This window comes from Oryza glaberrima, chromosome 6 (genome assembly GCF_000147395.1).
Source record: "Oryza glaberrima chromosome 6, OglaRS2, whole genome shotgun sequence".
In the NCBI taxonomy this organism is placed as follows: Eukaryota; Viridiplantae; Streptophyta; class Magnoliopsida; order Poales; family Poaceae; genus Oryza; species Oryza glaberrima.
In genome coordinates, this window is record NC_068331.1 from 29,010,420 (window position 1) to 29,032,667 (window position 22,248).

At 39.4% G+C, this 22,248-nt stretch overlaps 3 protein-coding genes across 3 annotated transcripts; 2 read left to right on the forward strand and 1 right to left on the reverse strand.

Moving 5' to 3' along the window:
* Positions 1–795: 795 nt before the first annotated feature.
* Positions 796–4,364, reverse strand: LOC127777834 (probable serine/threonine-protein kinase PIX13). Its single transcript, XM_052304453.1, has 6 exons — positions 4,056–4,364; positions 3,067–3,416; positions 2,390–2,525; positions 1,842–1,984; positions 1,612–1,735; positions 796–1,500 (listed from the first exon to the last, which is right to left on the reverse strand). The coding sequence occupies exons 1-6, from the start codon at positions 4,138–4,140 to the stop codon at positions 1,094–1,096; spliced, it is 1,245 nt and encodes a 414-aa protein (XP_052160413.1). The 5' UTR covers positions 4,141–4,364; the 3' UTR covers positions 796–1,093.
* Positions 4,365–8,839: 4,475 nt separating this feature from the next.
* Positions 8,840–12,899, forward strand: LOC127777466 (uncharacterized). The gene is made up of 10 exons (XM_052304064.1): positions 8,840–8,929; positions 9,083–9,250; positions 9,389–9,523; positions 9,670–9,753; positions 9,878–9,993; positions 10,130–10,424; positions 10,529–10,582; positions 10,717–10,791; positions 11,632–11,664; positions 12,724–12,899. The coding sequence occupies exons 1-10, from the start codon at positions 8,840–8,842 to the stop codon at positions 12,823–12,825; spliced, it is 1,152 nt and encodes a 383-aa protein (XP_052160024.1). The 3' UTR covers positions 12,826–12,899.
* Positions 12,900–15,048: 2,149 nt separating this feature from the next.
* On the forward strand, positions 15,049–20,833 carry LOC127777367 (uncharacterized). Its single transcript, XM_052303948.1, has 10 exons — positions 15,049–15,289; positions 15,437–15,580; positions 15,814–15,939; positions 17,515–17,598; positions 17,679–17,794; positions 17,909–18,206; positions 18,333–18,386; positions 18,528–18,602; positions 18,708–18,740; positions 20,449–20,833. The coding sequence occupies exons 1-10, from the start codon at positions 15,197–15,199 to the stop codon at positions 20,554–20,556; spliced, it is 1,131 nt and encodes a 376-aa protein (XP_052159908.1). The 5' UTR covers positions 15,049–15,196; the 3' UTR covers positions 20,557–20,833.
* Positions 20,834–22,248: the final 1,415 nt, after the last annotated feature.

Here is a 22,248-nt window from a genome sequence, read left to right on the forward strand (position 1 = left end):
GGCAGATGAGATAACATTGTACACATAACTTAGGCAAACATCTCAAAAAAACAAAGAAAGGAAAACTTTAGCCAATCAGGTTAGGGACATCGACACAGTAGAAAGATTGGATTTGGAGCACACTTGCTTTCTACCTTGATGACATACACAGGTAGGTTTAGCTCCAACCAAGATAGGAGTACAACCTTTTTGACCAAATCGTATCGCAAAGTGGAGCATGCATCCTATATATCCATGCATGCCGAGATGGAGGCCTAAACCCTACGGCATCAAATCCCCCCATTTGATCCGATTAGTGCCTTGAATATCATTTCTGAAATTAATTCCGCATTCCCACCACAACTTCGTGCTTCATAAGCTAAAGCTTTGTCAGTAGTGGAGTTCCCACTAGAAGCAAAAATGAAAAACAGAGTGCGCATGCACATTATTTTGGAGCCCTCTAGGTTAGTATAGTTAGCTTCCGCTGTTAATCTGCAACAGCGGAAGGCAAAAATCCACCATCACTTTCTGTCTAATGATTTTGAGCAGTTAGCAATCTTGACCACACCAAAAATATCAATGTTCTTATATACTGTGTCAATTAAGGTTCTTCCAATAAATATGTACCCAAAAAAAAAAACATTTTTCCCTTCCTTGACAAGGATTGGCAAACTCTTCCTGAAAAAAAAAATCCAAAAGCTTGTTTCCCCTTCCTGAGAAGGATTGGCAAACTCTTCCTGATAATGAATAAATGATTCAATTGTGTACCTTCTTCATAGCTGAACACTGAATTTCATTGTTTTTGAAGGAACGACATTGAATTTCATCACTTGTATAAAACTATAACCAAATGAAAGGAAAGCATATAAACTGACAATGACTTCTTGCTGTTCTCAGTGCAACCTGATGCAACCCGTGATGCTTCAATACAAAAATAATTGAATTTATGCATATGACTATATGACAGCTATAAAGATTTAGTATATTTTTGTACTGTTACATTGATCATCATGATCGGTGCAAACTTCGTCATGACATCAAGAATTGAGATCTACTATAGTTAAACTTTACACCACCAACAACAGAATCAGCCCAATCTTATGTATCTCTACGATCATCTGCCCTTGGAGTTCGTCCTCGCACTATCGCTCCTCGGAGAATTCCCCTGTCCACGCACCAGTGAGGAGCTGTTCCTGGGCTCCCTCGACTTGCTCTTAATCAACTCGATCTTCTCGAGAGCCTCAACGACTTCCTTCATGGATGGTCGGCTCTTGGGATCACCAGACAGACACTTGAGAGTGAGCTGAGCAGCTTGGAGGGCTCCCCTGGAATGATACTGCCCCTCAAGACGACTGTCCATCAGCTGGCTCAGCTTCCTCCGGTCAGCCAGTAACGGTTTTGCCCAGTCTACCAAGTTCAGCTTCCCACTGGGGCGGCTTGGGTCCAGCGCCCTCAGGCCAGAGAGCATCTCAAGCAGCACGACGCCGAAGCCATACACATCACTCTTCACATACAGGTGGCCTAGCTCATGAAAGATGAAATCAACCAGTATTTGCTATTTAGTGCAATGAACAGATACTTTCTTTCTTGTTTAAATAGTCCAAGCACAAGGATGTGACTGATGAAACATACCGGTAGCAACATACTCTGGAGCCGCATAGCCATAAGTACCCATCACTCGTGTTGTCACATGGGACAATCCACCGTCTGGACCATGCTTGGCCAACCCAAAGTCTGAGAGCTTTGCATTGAAGTTCTGAACACAATCAACATGATTGCAAACCGATTAGAGACTATTGTGTTTTGCGCAACAGGGAGCTGCTTATCAATTATCATTAGTTAGTTATCTAAAGAGTATATACCGAATCTAGTAAGATGTTGGAAGCCTTGAAGTCCCTGTAGATGATCTGTCTCTCTGATGAATGAAGGAAGGCAAGGCCACGAGCTGCACCAATGAGAATCTTCAGTCTGAGGCTCCAAGGCAGTGGCTCGTAAACTGCTCCTCCTGATGATGAAGAATTAGCATCAGAACTAGGAAAATAGGATGTTTGATCATAAATTCCCTTGACACCCTAGCAAAAAAATTAGAGTAATAATTTTCATATTATATTGAAACATTAACATAACAAGGAAAGAATAATGGAAGGTAGCAGCAACAAGGAACTGTCTAGGTCCAGACAATTTCGTTGATGCTGATGTCCTCAAAAAGTCCGTTTCATTAGTTGTATAGCACTATGGAATATGGTGCTTAATATATAATACATGATGAAAACGATGTTGCAATTGCACCAACATCTGCAAAGTGATGCATTGTATAGAGAGTAGGCATAAAGAGAGGTAAACAAATTGACATAAAAAGAAATGTTTCAGATATTATCATTAAAAAAAGGGAATCCAAGAAAAGACTCACTGCGGAACAGATGATTCTCCAAACTCCCCTTTGCCATGAACTCGTACACAAGAAGTAGTTCGTCATTATCCTTGCAATAGCCCAAGAGTTTGACAAGGTTGGGGTGTGAAATCCTCCCAAGGAAATTCACTTCAGACTGCATCGGAAACACATAGTTCCTTTTGAGAGAAGCACGTAACAGAAAAGCATGGAAAGTAGTACCACTTTTACCATCAGCAACTCATGGGAGAACGGTACTGGATTATGCTCTAAAAGTAAGTAAATAGAGTATGAAATGATGTAGGCAAGAAAAACAAACTAGAGCCACCAGAGATTTTTATTGCTGGTTATTAATAGAATCAACCGACATAACAGTTAACAAGGCACAGAGAAGACATCACATAAGTAGTGCAATATTATCAGATCATGACAAGAGTGGCAAGTAATGCAAAGGGCCAGCAAGCTCCACCCTGTCATGAGCATGAAAATGGTGATTGCAGCTTGAGCAATTCCAAACTATATGACAGTATTTTTCAAAACTAAATCTACCAATGGTTTGAGAATATTGAACACTGGCTGCCTTAGAACCCTGATTTCAAGAAAAACTAGAATCTTCCTGAGAATCAATTAAGCAATTTATAATGAAATTTACAAAAGAAATATGTTTAGATAAGCAATTGGTGGGACATGATAATCACCTCCCATTGCTCCGTTCCCTGTACACTCTCAGGGTTGAGCTTCTTGACAGCAACCACCACACCGGTGCTACTCTTGGATGGATTCATGGTCCTCTCATCAACCCATCCCTTGTAAACCTTCCCAAATCCACCCTCCCCAAGAACTGTATCAGTCCTGAAATTCTTGGTAGCATTCTTGAGTTCAGCAAAGGTGAAGATCCTGAGATTTGGGGACTCAAGAATCTGGCCGTCTGGATAAGCATCGTCAGTGCTTACACCGCTAATGGTGGATGGAATGAAAGTACTGTTACTAAGTGTTGACAGCTTCCCGGTGGTGGTGGAGCTAGTAGTCCTCTTGGATGCAGACATTCCTACATGGTATGAAGATATTAAATGTGAGGTCTTGAGTTAAGCGGATACAAATCAGCAGTCTCATATACATTATTGTTAGAACAAAGATTTCTGGGATATATATTCCTTAAGCGAGGTTAATGGTTAAAATTTGGAAGTATAATTCAGTGAATGTGTAGAAATGTGGTGTTGATGTTTGTGATGGTCGAATGTGACGGCACCGATGGAGCATAGCAAAAAAAAAAAAAGGATACAGGGGAATTTGTTTATAGAACTGAAAAATAATTAATTTGAGGGGGAACGGTACTACCGTTTACTGGAGTATGTTTTATGGAGTGAATTTGTGAGAGAAAAAAAATAAAAAAAAGGTTGTGCAGTTGGCAGCAATCAATCTAGGAGGTGAATGAATGGATTTTTCAGTTAAAATAGATAAATCAATGAATAGAGCGAATTACAGAGTGAGTGTATAGAAGTAAATTAATTAGCAATAGAAGAAGTAATCCGGGTGGGTATAGTGCTGTTGGAAAAGATGATTGTTTGCAGGAACAAACAAGAGAGATGGTGAAAGTCCATATGAAAGGCATAATAAAAACAGAAAGATTGAATCTTTTATATATAAATACAGAAAAGAAAAGAGCAAGATGGGATGGGATACGGACCTGGGGCGGCATCGTCATCGTCGTTCTCGTTATTGGCCCTTTTGGTGAAGAAGAAGGAATCTATGGCGCTGGCGCAGTTGCCCATGGCCTTGCTTTCCCCGGTTGAGAGGAAGGAGAAGATCGAGTCAAGCGGGGGAGACTATCCTCCTATCCTATCGACTTCGATTAGAGAACGCGCGCGCGCAACAAGGAAGACAATCGAGAGCCCTCCTCTCTCTCTCTCTCTCTCTCTCTCAGCTCAAATCTCTCAAGAGCGAAGAAGAGGAAACCAACCCAACCGTGCGTCTCTCTCGGAGGGGGATGGTCACTCCTCCACTACTAGACACGACGAAGAAGAAGAAGAGGAGGAGCAGCGGTTCGTTCGTTTGCGGGGCCCACCTGTCAGTGAGTGACCTCCTCCTCTTCGAGTCAACGGGGTCAACGCTAACCACATCTCTTTTGCTTTTATTTAATTGCTGGCCCATCTCAACTGTACCAAGTGTGTGTGTACATATGGCCACACAGAGAGACACGACCCGACCAGCACGCACCTGTCACCCAACCAATCGATCGACTCACATCTATTCTAAAATCTACTTAAAATTAAGTCTGAATTTACCCCCCTCAAGTAAATTCAATCCAACGAATTGTCCTCTAAATTTAAAACCAGATATTTTTAATCCGGACAAACTGTACCCTCTAAATCAATCCGATGTGGTTTTTGTCTAATGTGTAGTAAACATACTGATATAGCGGTCCAATTAGACAAAATATATTAAAGAAAATAGTGGGATCCACCTATTATGTTCTTGTTACCAAGAAGAAAGCGGCGCTCCGGGAGAAGGTCATGACAGCTGTAGAGGCTGTAGAGGAAGCCCATAGCAATGGATACTTGGTATATTACATATGTATATAACTGATTAGGTCTAATACTTCATTTTCAACCTTTTTTTCCTCAACAAATCCACTACTCTTATACTCATGCCTCATGACACTTTTAATATAGTAGCCAACTACCGCAGATACTACCAAAGGAGGCACATGATGCCTATAATTATTGAGTGAATACCCAACCTATATATCATGCATCCGCGATTGACAAGGGTAATAGGGCTAGTTGGCATGGAGGAAATCGAACCATGCGTTGGTGTGGGAGGAAGCTGTGGAACTTTGGCAAGGGTAATTCGCTCGTTGCCATCCTTTTAACGCTCACGAAGTGGGGAGGGGGCGCCATGGCGGTTGCCAACCAGGACTTCCAAGGCCCAGTCTCGTCGCCACCTCCATCTCCACCTCCTCAAGTTGCCCCCTCCGACACCACCAGGTCAGCCTCCTCCTCCACAACAGTGACCATGCATGGCTCTAGGCATGCGTAACGATGCCATGAACAGTCTTGTCTTCATGCGATGCCGGGATCGACACAACGCAACGTGTTTCCGCAATTGATGGAAGCGGAGCGGGATGCCACAATCAATTTGGAGGCAACCAGCGGCGGAAGAGACTCGATAGTGGAGGCTGGAAGTAAATCAAGGAGGGCGTTGAAGGCACAACTCGATTGAAGGCGACTGGAGGTTGGTAAGCCCCATTGAGAGAAAGATAAGATGGGAAAAAGTGCTGACACGTGGTCCCTACTGATTTTTATTCATTTATTTCTGACTAGACTGGCACGTGTATGTCACTATATAGGATCGATACCATTTCGCATTGAGTAGGGAGGGGAGGGTTAATTTGTACAATTTAAAAGGTTTATAGTGTAAAATGGCTATGTGGGGGGGGGGGGGTAAATTGAAAAGAAATTTGGGAATAATTAAATGGACAAACATTGCTGTAAATAATGTGAAAAATATTTATATTTTTGAACGATATTCAAATACTAGAAGAACAGAGGGAGTATTAAATTACAGGTTGCTTTCCCTCGCCCGTGGTGCGAAAAATCCATCCATTGATACTGCTTGCTACATTTAATTGTTCAGCTATCACACATCGACAAAGGGCAACTCCTGGATTCAATTAAGCAAATAGTCAATCTGATTGGATTCGATTAGATCTACCAAACAGCTTGCTGACTGGCTAGTCAAAAAGGGTACTAGATACATATCCAATCCAACAGGGGATCGAGATAAGATAGTGATGTACTCAGCAGTTTGCATGAAATTTCGCATGTACGTATAATACTCCTACGTGAGGATCTCGCCGGATGGATTCGCTGCCATTAATTCCTTCCGACCGAGCTTAGCTTAGCTCGTGTGAACTCCGTACGTACGTTCCGTTCCGTTCGTCGACAAGACTTGAACCTATACTATGTAACGTAACGTACGAGGATTAGTTAGGACAAGGCAAATACTCCTAGTAGGCAATGTAATCCAAAAACTCTCCTATTCGAGCGCCCGATAAAAACAGAAATATCATACGCTAGTACATGATCAGGAAGAACATAGAAATGCTTTTTTTTTTTAACAGAAGAACATAGAAATGTGATATCACACACTTTGAATTCCTACAAGTTTCCAAAGCACATGAACTCAAGAGGTTGTGCCTGTGGATGATTAGTAAGAATACAATGTTTAGTGCAAGAGAAATACTAGAAAGAGAGTGCACAGCCGGGGCTTCTAGGAAAAACGACATAAGGGCCTCGTTCACTCCTGGCTAACATACATATTCTAAACTGATATATAGTACGCTTTTTAAATTGTTATTTGGTATGTTTCATGGAAAAAAATTACTTATATAGGAGTTGCCTTAAAATATTAAATAAATTTATTTTTTAAGTTTGTAATAATTAAAACTTAATTATCGTATGCTAATAACTCTTTTTTTCGTCCGCTAACTTTATCTTCACCTTTATTGAAAACAAATGGGGCCAAAATCTAAGCTATGGAACTGAGTCATAGAAAGCAAATCCACATGATTTCTGTCAATCATATTCGTTCGTTCCAAAGATACTAATAGGAAAACTGGAGGCAGTGGCGGATCCAAAAAATTGATTCGTTGGTATCATAACATGTCTATCGGTGTCATAGTATGCTAATTAATTATACTTAGATCATGGTGTTATAACATATATATGGATAAGCAGTTTCGCTATATTCCCTCCATCTACTTTTGATAGTCATATTTTTAAATCTGAAAAATTTATTTTTATAGGCATATTTCAATCCAACAACCTATCATCTTAATGACTTTCTCGGATTTAATGCGTGACTCTCCATTCTTCTACACAAGATTGGCTACATGAGCATCGAGAAATGTATATATTAATAAATCATTTGTTTACGAGGATGACTAGTAGCATGTTTAAATAGATGATAAGTAGAATTACTTATCCTTGGTCTATATGCCAAGATAAAATATGACTATCAAAAATAGATGGAGAGAATAAGTTTTACTGAAAGTCATCGGTGTCGCCTGACACTAGCCCTTCCACTGTAGATCCGCCCTGACTAGAGGACTGATATAATACTAGAAAGAGAGTGGATGGTTTGTAAGAAATACAATGTTTGACAGTCTGGGAGAGATAGAGTGTCCAACCAAACACTACCCTATTCTCTATCTTCTTTTTGGAAACACGGTACATACGTAGGCACTCACAAACACGCGAGCACACTCATTCTTGAACGTACACGAACAATATTTTATCCCTACGAGCAATTTCAAAGATTGGGTCGGCATATATTGAGATTGATAAAATTATCACTCACCATGAACACGTCGCTATTGATGGGTGGTGCATCGTATATCACCAAAAAAATAATTAGTCGTAAATACAAGCACTCCTCCTAAATCTAGATTTTGAAATTGGGTGGACAGGTTCCACCACAAGAGACCTTACCAGCTGAGCTAAGCTCAGTTTGCATCCTATTCTCAATTTTTTAAGAACGAGCGTGTGAATTCGTTTAAAATAAATATAGAAATAGTGGACCTATCTTTTCCTAGCTCTATAACTGCATTCTATTTTAGATCTTGAGCCTCTACCAAACATCCTCGGAGTTACAAGAAGTTTATATGATGTTATACATTGTTGTAATTTTTAAGGTAAATATGTGCATACTATTTATTTTTCATTTTAAACTAAGTATATAAGAGAAATTACTGCTAGCTAAAGTTTCAAATGTTTAAATGAATTTTAATGTAAGCTAACCTAGAATATTTATGATGGAAGGAGGACACCAGAAGTAGCTACGCCTACGAGATAGGTACTCCCTCCGTCCCATAGAATTGAAAACTGAAGCAAGTATCGGATGAGACATATCATCTCAACAGATGTATATCCATATTTGTTGTGTATTATGATGCGTTACATATTTAGTATTAGGTTGTTTTTTTATAGGATGGAGGGAGTATTTATTTGCCAATTCAACAAGCTGTGGGTGGTCTAGTGAGTACTACTGTATGTTCACGTTTTACCTAGCTGCAGTGGCTCGGACGATCGGAGTCAAAGTCAAGTGCAAGAGCTTGCATATGTATGTATGTATGCTTTGGGTGCAAGTCGAAGCTACACCACGCCCTTTCCCCTTTACAAGTTAACCGCATAGACGATCACCGATGGGACCCACATGTCAGTGGGCCGTAACGTACGACTAATTAGTGCCGTACGGCAGAGGAGATGCATGTGTCCACGTTAACGACTGACTTAATTGGGCGGATAGATTGACCCACCTTTATTAACCCGTCGATCCATGCAGCTAATACATAGTACAAGCCCAGGACCAAACTGAAGCAAGCTAATTAAGCTAGCTAGCAGTAATCGATCGACTGAGCTGCTAGCTAAGATATAAGTCGTTAGTTATCCGATCGATCAATCGAGGAGGATGAAAGCAAGTTCGATACTGATGGCATTATCCGCGGCCGTGCTGGGCTTCTTCATTGGCATCTCTTTTCCAGTACAAATCACACCAAAGGTAACCTATGTTACTTATTACCTAATTAGTACACATGTATATATGTATATGTCCTTAATTATATACATATATATATATATATGCATGAATTTAATTTAATTTATATATACTCATGAATATCTGTGCAATTGTACGTACGTGCATGCATTGCAGCTTGAATATTGCGCCTTTCTAATCCCTTGCGGTACAAACACAAACTCCAGCTCCTCGGCCAGCAACATCAACATACTCAACAAGTACATGTCGTTGTGGGCGGCACCATTTTCCGTCCGTAACAGCACCACTGCCAACTTTTCGTCAAACGCCACTATTTCAGGGCCGGTATAATATATATCTCGTCTAGCTACTATATATATAGTGATATATATACAACGTAACTGTGTCGAACTAATTAATACTAATAACCAATTTAAGTAATAAAAAAACGTGCGCAATTATATATATTGATGATGCTTGCAGAAGGAGAAGAGCAAGATAGAAGCAGAAGCAGTACAGGTGTCGAGGAAGAAAGCAGCAGAGGAGAGGCTGCCTCCGGGCATCGTCGTCCGGGAATCTGATCTTCATCTGCGCCGCCTCTGGGGAAACCCAACATCCGTATGATCGATATCTCTCTCGATCTGATCTTCATCTCTGCTTGCGCCATGCACAGGCCTCCATCACATATCGATGTCAGTGTAGCTAGCTTCTATGTATCGATCGATCGATCTCTTACATGCATGTTTGTATGAATGTACGTACAGGACGTGGCGAGTGGCAAGCAGTACCTTCTGACCATGTCGGTGGGTTACACCGAGAAAGCCAATGTCAATGCAACTATTCACAAGGTCATTAACTAACTGATCAGTAATTAATACTTACAAGATGGAGTATATATGCTAGGTCCATTAATTGATTGATATATTCAAAATTAACACCTAGTAAATGCAATACATGAATATATACGCGCAGTTATCAGACAAGTTTGACATAGTGCTGTTCCATTACGACGGGCGCACAAGTGAATGGGAGGAGTTCGAGTGGTCCAAGAGGGTTGTTCATGTCAGCGCCAGGAAGCAGGCCAAATGGTAACCTCCCTGTAGCTACTCCATGCATGTCTCGATATATATATATCAGACATCATTATTACATATATTAAGCATGCATGATTATATGCATGAATGCTAAATGTGAGATCGAATTGATGAATTTAATTTCTTGCAGGTGGTTTGCCAAGAGGTTCCTGCACCCGAGCATCGTTGCGGCGTACGAGTACGTGTTCGTGTGGGATGAGGATCTGGGAGTTGACAACTTCACCGCGGAGGAGTACATCAGCATCGTCAGGAAACACGCCCTGGACATCTCGCAGCCGGGGCTCGACGGCACCAAAGGGAGGAGACAGTACCCTGTCACCGTCAGGAGGCCCTCCGGCGACATGCACAACTCCGGCAGGTTCGTCGAGGTCATGGCGCCTGTCTTCTCCAGGGACGCCTGGGCATGCGTCTGGCACATGATCCAGGCAAGCGCATTACGTACTATTTCTGAATTTATTCTCACTTACAGTTAATTTCAGCCAAAAGTAAACGAGAACCGAATGAAATCTGCAATTCTGCATGCATGCAGAATGACTTGGTTCATGGTTGGGGTCTCGACTTCAATTTCTGGAGATGCGTCCACGTAAGTACTTCTAATTACTACGACTCTGCAGCTCCATCTACATTATTCAGATTGTCATATGCTGTAGTACTATATTATATTATTGTGCTTGAAGAAATTGATCGATCGATCGATCATAATTAATTTGCATGCAGGAGCCTGAAAAGCATATAGGTGTCGTGGATGCGCAGTTCGTAGTCCATCGCGGCGTCCCAACGCTCGTAAGCCAGGTATATAGGTCAATTCTCTTTGTGTCCCTAAAATTTCACGTGGTCCTACGCCTGATCTTGAGATTTGCTTCATCTCTTATATAGAGTTTTTGTTACGATTTCTTATATATAATTCCGTTAGTAACCGTTAAAATGATCTTATTGCCCTGATTCATATATCAATAAAAGCTAACAATGTTCTACGTTCTATACAAGAATTATATTTGGATTGTGAAAAAAATAGTATGGGATAAATTACTAAATATGCACTTTCAAAATTCATTTTTTTAAAAATGATTTTATTGAAACTAAAAAAAATGTGAAATTTTGCACCAAATTTAAAAGTAACTTTTTAATGAATATGTAGTTAAAAATGTGGGTTTTGTCATAACCATGTACCCTACTTATGTCACTATTATCACTTCATGCAAAGATTTTTTTTAAAAAAAAACGTTTTTCTTATTCAGTGCATTTTTTTAATATGCATTTCAGCCACTCTAATAATTTTGTGTAATTGCTCTCAAAAATATTTTTTTGTCTAATTGAACATTGTTATTTACTGTAAGAATGCTTAAAATTTTGTAATATATATAACTAGCGACAATATAATAGTCACAAAAAAACTTAATGGTAAACTATAACCGAATGGATGTTTAAGGGATCAATGAAGAAACTCGGGGATATGAAAAGGATCAGATAAATTCTACAACATAGAAAGGGTTAGTAATATATTTAGGAGGTATACAAAGAATTTCTCCATATGTGTACCTTGCCAGTTACTTGAGGTTTAATTTGAATCCGCAACTAGCTTGGTTGATTAAACGCTAGTTCATCAATAATTGTCTTTCTCTTGACAAATAGGGCAATGGAGAACAAGATGGAAGTAGTGCCAAGGTATGTAAAATACAACTATCTATCTGCTTGGACAAATTTTGTAGTCCTTACAAAGTACTTGCATGTACCAAAGAGCTATATTAAAAATTTTGTTAATTTACCTCGAGATACCTTAGAGGTATTAAATTTTACATTGCACATACCGATATCTACTCAAGAAGGGTAAAATCATTTTACTGTTTACGTATATGTCTATACTTACAACATTCTGAGAAAATCTCTCACGTTAACGAGAAAGATAAGCTGGACGTTAATGAGCAGAACAAATTATCACTGTATATAGTGAAATTTAATTGAAACCCTAAATAAGCACAACTCCAGAAAATCTAACTGATACTTCAAGTTGAGTACAGCACATTATTGTTTATTGATTCCGAATTTGGAATTATTAATCGTACAAAGATTGATCTATAATTGACTCCCCAAGCCAACTAATTAAAACAGGTATTTGTTAATCCCAAATAATCAGACTAACTTAGGAACCCAACAGAAATACAACTTAGATACGCATATATATGATATTTTTGTTTTTAATAGACAACATCATTTGACATGACGTTTGACTATTTATGTTATTAAAAATATATAAAAACTGTATCATTTATTATGATTTATTTTATTATTAAAGAGACTTAAAAGGATGATTTATATTTCTACATATTTACACTAATTTTTTAAATAAGATAAATGATGAAACATAACGCTAGAAGTTAACAACGTTAGCTATTAATTAAAATGGAGAGTATATAATATTAATACCATTATTACTCCCTCTAATATTGAGTACTCAACATGCAGATCGATCGTAAAATATTTGTGCAAAAGAACTTGAGACTTGTTAAGTATTAATAGAGATTTGCTCCAGTCCAATAAAAAGTATCTCGAGGTACCGGTACCTCACGATACCTAATCGTTTTCGATCGTTAGATCTAATAATGCTCATCTTGCCAGCTAGATCCGACGATCGTAGACGTTTTGGTAGCATGAGGTGCCGGTACCTTAAGGTATTTTTTATTGGACCGGAGAAAATTACGTATTAATATCTTGTACATAATGTAGGTGAGATCCCGGCAGTTTGAGGAGATGCATACCTTCGACCGCAGAATTGCCAGCGCCGACAAGGCCCAAGCCAACGCCACCGCAGCAGAGCAGCATCGCTGAGAGATTAACACCAACAATATAGACCTATATAGAACTCTAGATCATGTCCTGTTGATTTGATTAACCAGATTTAGTTAAAAAAGATCATTTTGTGGCCAAACATAAGGCATACACTAGTACACTACTGTAAACTAGGCTCATATGAGAGCATGGGCTGCTAGAATATTAGTAGATGCTTTATTAGTTTATTTTCATCCATTGCCTAAAAAAATGTGTTGATTCTTCTTGTAACTTCGTTTTCTCCTCTTTTAGACCCCCTTCACGTTGACTTAATTTGTATTTGCATTGGTTTGCAAGATCTCATTACATTATAGAGTGAAGTGCATGGACGGTATCTTAACTTATACAGGTATGTCATCTCTAAATCTCTAAATTTTGAGAATATATTTTTGGATTAGTGGGACCCACATATCATACAGGTTTAAACACACTCCAACCCACTCCGTGCGCTGACTTATCATTCTATGGTAGTGCCTACATATTAGTGGGATTCACATGTCCGTCACATAGAATTTTTATTTTAAAAAAATCTTTTCTCCTCTCTACCTTAAATTTTTTTAAAAAAAATATATCTTTTCTCCTCTGCCTAAGAGGCGTCGGCAGCTATATGGAGGTCGAAGACCACCAGATCTGGCCACTTGGATCTGGCCGCCACGTGCTTGGCTTCGATCGGATCTGACCGAGCGGTCAATTCGACAGCAACCACCCTCTTCACCATCTTGTTCTTCGATGGCCATGTCCATGCCGCAGCTTCTTCTCCCCTCTTGTGATTTATGAATGATTTTGTGAATGTTTAGTTGGGTTTGGAGGAGTAATTGAACAACATGCTTATGCGAATGATTTTGTGATTGCAATTGGAGATTCTTCATGCCTATTCGGTTACAACATGCCTATGGGGATTGGGGGGCAATCGATTCAATTCACTGAGGCGGCTTTTTTTTTATTTGTCACCCCTCTGTTGGTGCTAGTTGTCAATCCAAGCTCATCAAGCACCGATGAGGGGGGGCTCCTACCCAGCGCGTGCACGGGGGGAGAATAAGTCACACACGGATTGGATAGGAATCGGCGATAACGGGGTCCACTTGCATGTTTCCAGTTTTTTCTCCCACGCGCGCATGTTTATTTTTTTTCTTTTTTTCTGTTTTCCTTTCGTTTTTTTGGGAAAAAACGTGTTTTTTCCCCTTTATTTTAGGACACGGTAAATTGGGACAGGAACGGAGAGTTGACTCTAACAAACTTTTAAAGTGAAGATTTACAATTTTTAACTTAGACTTGAAAACTTTTAAGCCAAGATTTGGATTTTTTTGAAACTTTCAACTTAGATTTGAAAATATTCAAGTCAAGATTTAAAAACTTTCAATTCGGATTTGAAAACTTTTAACTAAAGACTGGAATCTTTTAACTCAAATTTGAAAACTTTCATCTCAAAATTAAAATCATTCAACTTAAATTATAAAAACTTTCAAACTTAGAATTCAAAGATTTTAATTAAAATTCTAAAAACTTTTGACTCAAAATTTGAGTTGAAAGTTTTATAAATTTGACTTGAAAGTTTCCAAAGTTCGGGTTGAAAGTTTTTAAAATTCGAATTGAAAGTTTCAAATTTCATGTAGAGATTTTTAAACCTTTAGTAAAGATGGGAAAAAATCTGAAAAAGAGAATGTTAATTAATAGTGTGATTATCGGAAGTAAAAAAACTAATCACGATTTTTCCTCCGAATCCGCGTGCGCGCGTGCCCCCCGTCGTTTCGTTGCAAAAAAAATTTAGACTCGCTTCCTTACTGATGGGCCGGAATAGAACACAGTGAAGTGGACTAGAAACGCGCACTAGATCGATAAGTAGCGCGTCTGCGCTAATTATCGTTTCCGCCGATGAGGTCCTCTTATGAGTGCCGGGAGTGAGGTAATTAATGGTTTCAATATCCAGAACTTATACGTGTTTTGGAACAGTGGTATATTCCTATTCAACAAATTAAGGTCAACTGCATTAGCTGCATATATAGTATCCGCTGGTTTCATGCATATACGCGTATGATTCGAATGCATGTATGCTTTGGGTGCAAGTCGAAGGAAGCTAGGTAAGGTAGGTCGTAAGTGACCTTTCCCCTGTACAAGTTAACGACTGACTTATTTGGCCGGAATCGGATCCATCCATTGATACCTCCTCCTTTATTAACCAGTCATCGTCCATATTTGAATGCGCAGCTATAGGCTATAGCTAGTCGATCCAGGAGCAAAGCACAGCGACAATCAAGCTAGCTAAGCATGCTAATGATCGATCGAGCTTCTGCTAGCAGCTAGCTGGTGCGATCGATCGAACAGCTTAATTGTTGGTTGATAAGTTTATTAGCTTAGCAAAAGCAGGTCGAAGATGAAAGCAGCAAGTTCGATCTTTACGGCATTATCCGCGGCCGTGTTCGGCTTCTTCATTGGTATTTCTTTTCCTGTAGAAATCACACCAAAGGTGAGTATATATATTCCATACATACATGTACAGTATATATGTCTAAACCTACCCGATGGATCAATCTTTATATATATATCTAAACAAATGAATATATATATATATATATATATATATATATGTATATATATATATTTGTGCATGCAGCTTCAGTATTGTGCCTTTCTCCCTTGCGACGGTACAAACACGAACTCCAGCTCCAGCAGTGACAGCAACAACAACATGCTCAACTTCTGGGCACCATCCGTCAGAAACAGCACTAGTGCCCCGTCAAATGCCACTATTTCAGGGGTACACTACTACTACTACTACTACTACTACTTTGTGTTCGATCGTGATATATACACTAGCTAGCTACCTCATATCATACGGATTTTTACCTGCAGCTGGATCGTACCTAGCGGTTCTTCTTTCTCGGACAGTACACTAGTAAAGGCAGTAGTTTGTCTGAATTTACATATATATGAACGATCGATCTGTCTCGTAACCAATTTACATATCGATCGATCGGGCTGTGCTTGCAGAACGGTACAACGACAGCAGCAGCTGCAGTGGCGAAAAAACCGCAAGGAGCGGAGAGGCTGCCTCCGGGTATTGTTGTCCGGGACTCTGATCTTCATCTACACCGCCTCTGGGGCCACCCAACATCGGTACATGCTACAGCTATATATATGCATTATGTCTGTCTATCTTCTCATCGATCACTTGGTGCACAGGCCGCTTGTATCTGTACTACTTTAGAAGGTAGTAGTACTTTAGAGCTGGTGGTGACAGTGAATCTGCCACCACCAGCTCTATCACCTACATGTGGGGACTCTTGCTGTCTTGTCCGTGAAACTTGCATGCTCACTAAATTCAAACGCCTTCTAAAAGAAACATGTCTATTGTCGAAGCAAAATAATGTCAATATTCTTTGGTGAGGTAAGATAAGTATGTAGGGAATTAATCCACATAGTTAAAGGGATTAGAAATTGCATGTATGTAGATTTTTCAAGGATGAGTACACTACTACACAAATGATTTTTTCTCAACAAGCACCTTATAGGTTGTAGGCGGGTCATAAATATCCGCGTCTGCAAAAATCAATCCCCATTTTCGCATACAGCTTCTTAAGAGGTTCATATGTAAAAATTAATTTTCGCAAGCTGGTCTCTAGAAGAACCACACGTGAAAATACTTATGTTTTTGCATGCGGGCCTGTTAAGTAATCCGCATGAAAGAATCACCCCCTCCCTCTTTTCCAACTCTTCTTTTATTTTATTCTCACTCCATTGTCTTTCTCTCTCCCACTCCTCTGCACTCCTGTCTACTCCTCATGCGGGTGCGCCATCCACACACAAAAGTAGCGAATTTCGCAGACACCTACTCCCTCCGTCCCAAAAAAAGACAAACCCTGGTTTCCGTGTCCAACGTTTGACCGTCCGTCTTATTTGAAAAAATTATAAAAAAATTAAAAAGATAAGTCATGCATAAAGTATTAACCATGTTTTATCATCTAACAACAATTAAAATACTAATTATAAAAAAATTTCATATAAGACGGACAGTCAAACGTTGGCATGGAAACCCAGGGTTTGTATTTTTTTTTGGGGACGGAGGGAGTAGGTGCGTGCGAGTCACCCAACTGCCTACGAAAATCAGATTCAACCGTATGGAAAAATGCTTTTTTAGTAGTGGTATGCGCACGAAGATTATTATTATTATTAGCCATTGTATAGAACATAAGAGCAGCCACATCCAAAGATCAAGAATAAAACAACCACATCACAGATCAAGAACAAGCTAGTCACATTGATTCAATTATTCGTCTTACACCATCAACAACAGAACAACCAACCACATCACATACCGATATCGAAATCCTTCTACATTCAACACACGAAGAAAGAGGCCACCGCTGCCTCGCCTATGGACTTATGGGCCTCACCGTCATCGTCCACCGTCGCTAGCTGTGAGTCGAGGATGAGAGAAGAGGGTGGAGATCGATGAAGATTGATGGAGTACTTGCGATTTTGACTTAAGGCCTGGCTTCTCTTATTAATTAGTCGTACTAGCTAGCTAGGCACGTGGATGAGTGGAAAATCGATCCTATCAATACCGGTTTTTGGCTAAACCGGCACTAATAAAGCGTATATATAATTGGGCCATTCTATTGTAGTAGTAGTGTATGATTTTATTCTTAACTGATCATATATGGAGTATGTATGTACGTAATGTGTATACAGGACGTTGCGAGTGGCAAGCAGTACCTTGTGACGCTGACGGTGGGGTACACTGAGAAAGACAACATCAATGCAACTGTTCACAAGGTCGCTCGCTCATTAACTTATTACTCGATCCTATATATTTGCAGACTTAATGAATAATAATAGGAATATAATACATGCAGTTATCGGACAAGTTTGACATAGTGCTGTTCCATTACGACGGTCGGACGACTGAATGGGAGGAGTTCGAGTGGTCCAAGAAGGTTGTTCATGTCAGCGCCAAGAAGCAGACCAAATGGTAATTAACTACCTACTCCAATTAATCCAACTGTTAATTAATTAGCTGAATTGATTGATCATCATATCGATCAGTATATAGTAAATGCATATGAATTGAATTGAAATTGAATAGGTGGTTTGCGAAGAGATTCATGCATCCGAGCATCGTGGCGCCATACGAGTACATATTCCTGTGGGATGAGGATCTGGGAGTGGACAACTTCAGTGCGGAGGAGTACATCAGCATCGCCAGGAAGCATGGCCTGGGGATCTCGCAGCCGGGGCTCGACGCCACCAAAGGGAAGAGATCACGCTACACGGCCACCGCCAGGAGGCCCGCCGGCGACATGCACACCTCCGGCAGGTTCGTCGAGGTCATGGCGCCCGTCTTCTCCAGAGACGCCTGGGCATGCGTCTGGCACATGATCCCGGCAAGTGTCCATCGCATTCATTATATTAATTCTGACTTACAGTAGTATTGGTTAGTATTTCAGTCAGACATAAATTAACGAACTAACGATCAATATAATGAATCTGCATGCATTGTATGTACGCAGAATGATTTGGTCCACGGCTGGGGTCTCGACCACAATTTCTGGAGATGCGTCGACGTAAGTTCATACTGCTAGCTTATTAGCTGCAAACACTGGCGATCTCTACATTCAGATCGATGTACACTGAAATAATGTACTGCTTAATTTAAAAAAATCGATCGAATCATGCATTCATTCATATATATATTGGCAAAGCAGGAGCCTGAAGAGCATATAGGCGTCGTGGATGCGCAGTTCGTTGTCCATCGCGGTGTCCCAACGCTCATAAGCCAAGTAACTAAAAACAATATCTATTATCCCATAATGCAACTAGCTTTGGTTAAATTATACACTACTCCTACCATATTTAATTGTGTTTTTCTCTCCATATATATACAGGGCAACGGAGAACAAGAAGGGAGCAGTGCCAAGGTAAGTCGTACAATTAACTGTATTATTCTAAGTAGCTACTCTCTTAACTCCTCAAATACTATTTGATACGGCATGCACACTGTTTTTAAGTTTAAACTTCAATCTTACCTTCTTTTAAGAATATATGAATATTTTAAAATATGTTATATTATCGAAGTGTGTATATATAGCATCATAAATATAATCGTACAACTTTTATTCATAGTATATATTACTCTCTCCGTATTTTAATGTATGACGCCATTGACTTTTCGACCAACGTTTGACCATTCGTTTTATTCAAAATTTTTATGTAAATATGAAAATATTTATGGCATGCTTAAAGAACATTCGATAACGAATCAAGTCATAATAAAATAAATGATAATTACATAAATTTTTTGAATAAGACAAATGGTCAAACGTTGGACAAAAAATCAACGGCGTCATACATTAAAATATGGAGGTAGTATAATCTATACTCTTAAAATGGTAAGGATGGTGGTGTCTATTTTGACCGTACATCTCCTTGATACCTGGGACCCAAAATGTTGGTGAAGGGATGATGCTCCAGTCTGGATCAATCGGCCTCTCTCTCTATGCACGCGCGCTTCCTCCGCTACTGGCTGCCGCTACTAGGGGTGGACAGGGAGCTCGTGGCTCGTTAGCTCGCTCGGCTCGTGACAAGCTCGGCTCAGCTCGTTTAATTTTTCTAACGAGCCGAGCTGGAAGTTTAGCTCGTTAGAGATAACATGAGGTACTTGAGGAGGTACCATGAGGTACCATTTTTTCTATTGTAAATTTGGTACCTCATGAGATACTTGAGGAGGTACCATGAGGTACTATTTTTTCTATTGTAAATTTGGTACCTCATGGTACCTAGGTACCATGAGGTACAAATTTTACACTAAATTTTTGGTACCTCGTGGTACCTCTCTCTCTCTCTCTCTCTCTCTCCGCGTGCGCTTCCTCCGCTACTGGCTACCGCTACCAAGCCTTCATATACTTCTCACGTAGCCTACTCTCTCTAGCCCCCTTCCTCAACCCGTGCACCTACTCCCTCCGTCCCAAAACAATTCAATCTAGGATAGGATGTGACCCTTTCTATGACAACGAATCTAGATAAGCCTTTATTCAGTTTCGTTATCTTAAGATGGGTTATTTTGAGATGGAGGGAGTATTTCAGATATGCAAGAAAAAAATCCAAAAAAAAAAAGTTGGGTTTAGGTGCCACCTACTGAGCTTATTGGGTCTATGAGGCAAATTTGGTCTCTTTGGCTAGGAATAAGTTCACTATAGGTCCCTCAATCTATCGCCGAGTTTGCAATTCATCCCTGAACCAAATACCAGATATAATGGGTCCCTAAACTTACAAAACCGAATCACTCGAGGTCCTAAGCAATATTATATTCGGTTTGTTTTTTTTCTTAAGGGCTCATTAGATATGCCATCTTTTACAAGAGGGCCCTGGTAAATTAAAAAAAATTGAGGGTTATGTAACCAATCAATTCAATGTATTTACAATAAGGAAAATTATATAAAATTTACTATAGTTGGATTAAATATGTGTTCAATTGTTTTGATAAGCTAGGAATTTGGCTTTTGACTAGTTATTAAAAAGTAATTTGTGTACTAGTTATTAAATATATTAATGTATAAAAAAAACTTGACGTAATATATATATTCCTGTAGATGTTAATTAATACATATCTGGTGTGTAAATACGTAGGTGAGATCCCGGCAGTTTGACGAGATGCGCACCTTCTACCGCAGAATCGCCGACGCCGAAAAGGCTCAAGCCGACGCCACGGCAGCTGCAGCAGATCATCATCGCTGAGTTATTAATTAACAATTAACGTCAGCCTAGACCTCTACATCATATATATCGTCTCGGATGATCAAATTAACCAGATTTAGTTACAAAGAGGCAGGTTCTTTGGGGGGCAAAATTAACTAGGCTCACGAGAGCACATATGAACTAGTTTAGTATACATGGCATGGTTAATTTGAAAGTTAAAAAAACATTTGACAGCCAAAGAGATAATGTGAGCACTTTAATTGAGAAATCGAATATGGGATCATGGGGTTAAAACTGCACCCTACAGTACCAAATATACATCTCAAGCCAATAGTACTAAAAACGACTTCAATTGATTTGCATTGATTGCCTCAAAAGAAATTTGTGTTGATTCAATTCTTCCTCTAGCTACCTTCTCCTTTTCTCCTCTTTTAATTTGACTCATTTGACTTTATGTTGATTAAGCTAGGTCTCGTTTAATTTCTGTAATAAATCAGTTGAACTTCTGGTGTAGTAATATATAGTATCTACACAATATTGGTCGGTTCATAATATAATATTATATTGTTTGTTGTTGTCAACAACATACTCCCTCCGTCCAAAAAAGACAAACCCTAGTTTCCGTGTCTAGCGTTTGACTGTCCGTCTTATTTGAAAAAATTATGAAAAAAATTAAAAAGACAAGTCACGCATAAAATATTAATCATGTTTTATCATCTAACAACAATGAAAATACGAATTATAAAAAAAATTCATATAAGACGGACAGTCAAAGTTGGACATGTAAACCCAGGGTTTGTCTTTTTTTTTGGGACGGAGGGAGTATGGAGTATGGCTTAATTTGTCAACATGTACATGCATGGCTACGTGTCGAGAGAAAGGAAAAGCATGCTTGTGGAGAGAAATTGCTTCTGCTATAGATAGCACTTCATATTTGACTTCAGAGCATATATAGTAATCTTCAGGTTTATAGACTAAAGTATAGTTAAATTCATGGCTTTCTAGGCGACGGCTGACTAATTAAACTAGGCCGGCCGGTTTCCGAACCAGGCAAGTTGTGTACTATATATACTAGTAGTACTAATTGACCGATTAATTCATTGGTTCACAGAGATTGAGTACATATATATGCTTGATACCGATGAAATCGATGGTATATAGCAGCAGACTCAACGGCCGGATTCAATTATAAAATCGACATTATGTTCATTGTATTTCATGCTGAGATCGATGATGGCTTTTTCCAATAATCAATCATATATATGTGTATGTTGACCTTGGAGCCTGTGCTGGTCAATGCCAACGATATGGTTGATCGGACTGGATTTAATTTGTCGCTTGCTTAATTTCACCCTAATTAAACGAAACCCTCATATATAGTTTCATCATCAAAATCCGCAAGTGCGTGCAGCTGCATGTTAAGACACAGAGAAATCAACGTCTGAGTGCATTGATTGGGTCTAACCTACTCCCTCCGTTCCGAAAAACCCAACCTAGAAAGAGATGTAAAAGATGTAACCCCTCCTAATACAACGAATCTAGACAAACTATAGTAGAAGGGGTCGGTTGGGTTTTTCTGGACAGAGTACTCTCTTCGTCTCAAATATGTTCTATAATCTAGTATGAGATGTGACACATTCTAATACTATCAATCTGGACATAAGCGCATTACATATCTGTATAGGCTTCTATCCAGATTTGCAATATCATAATTTGTGTCACATTTTATAT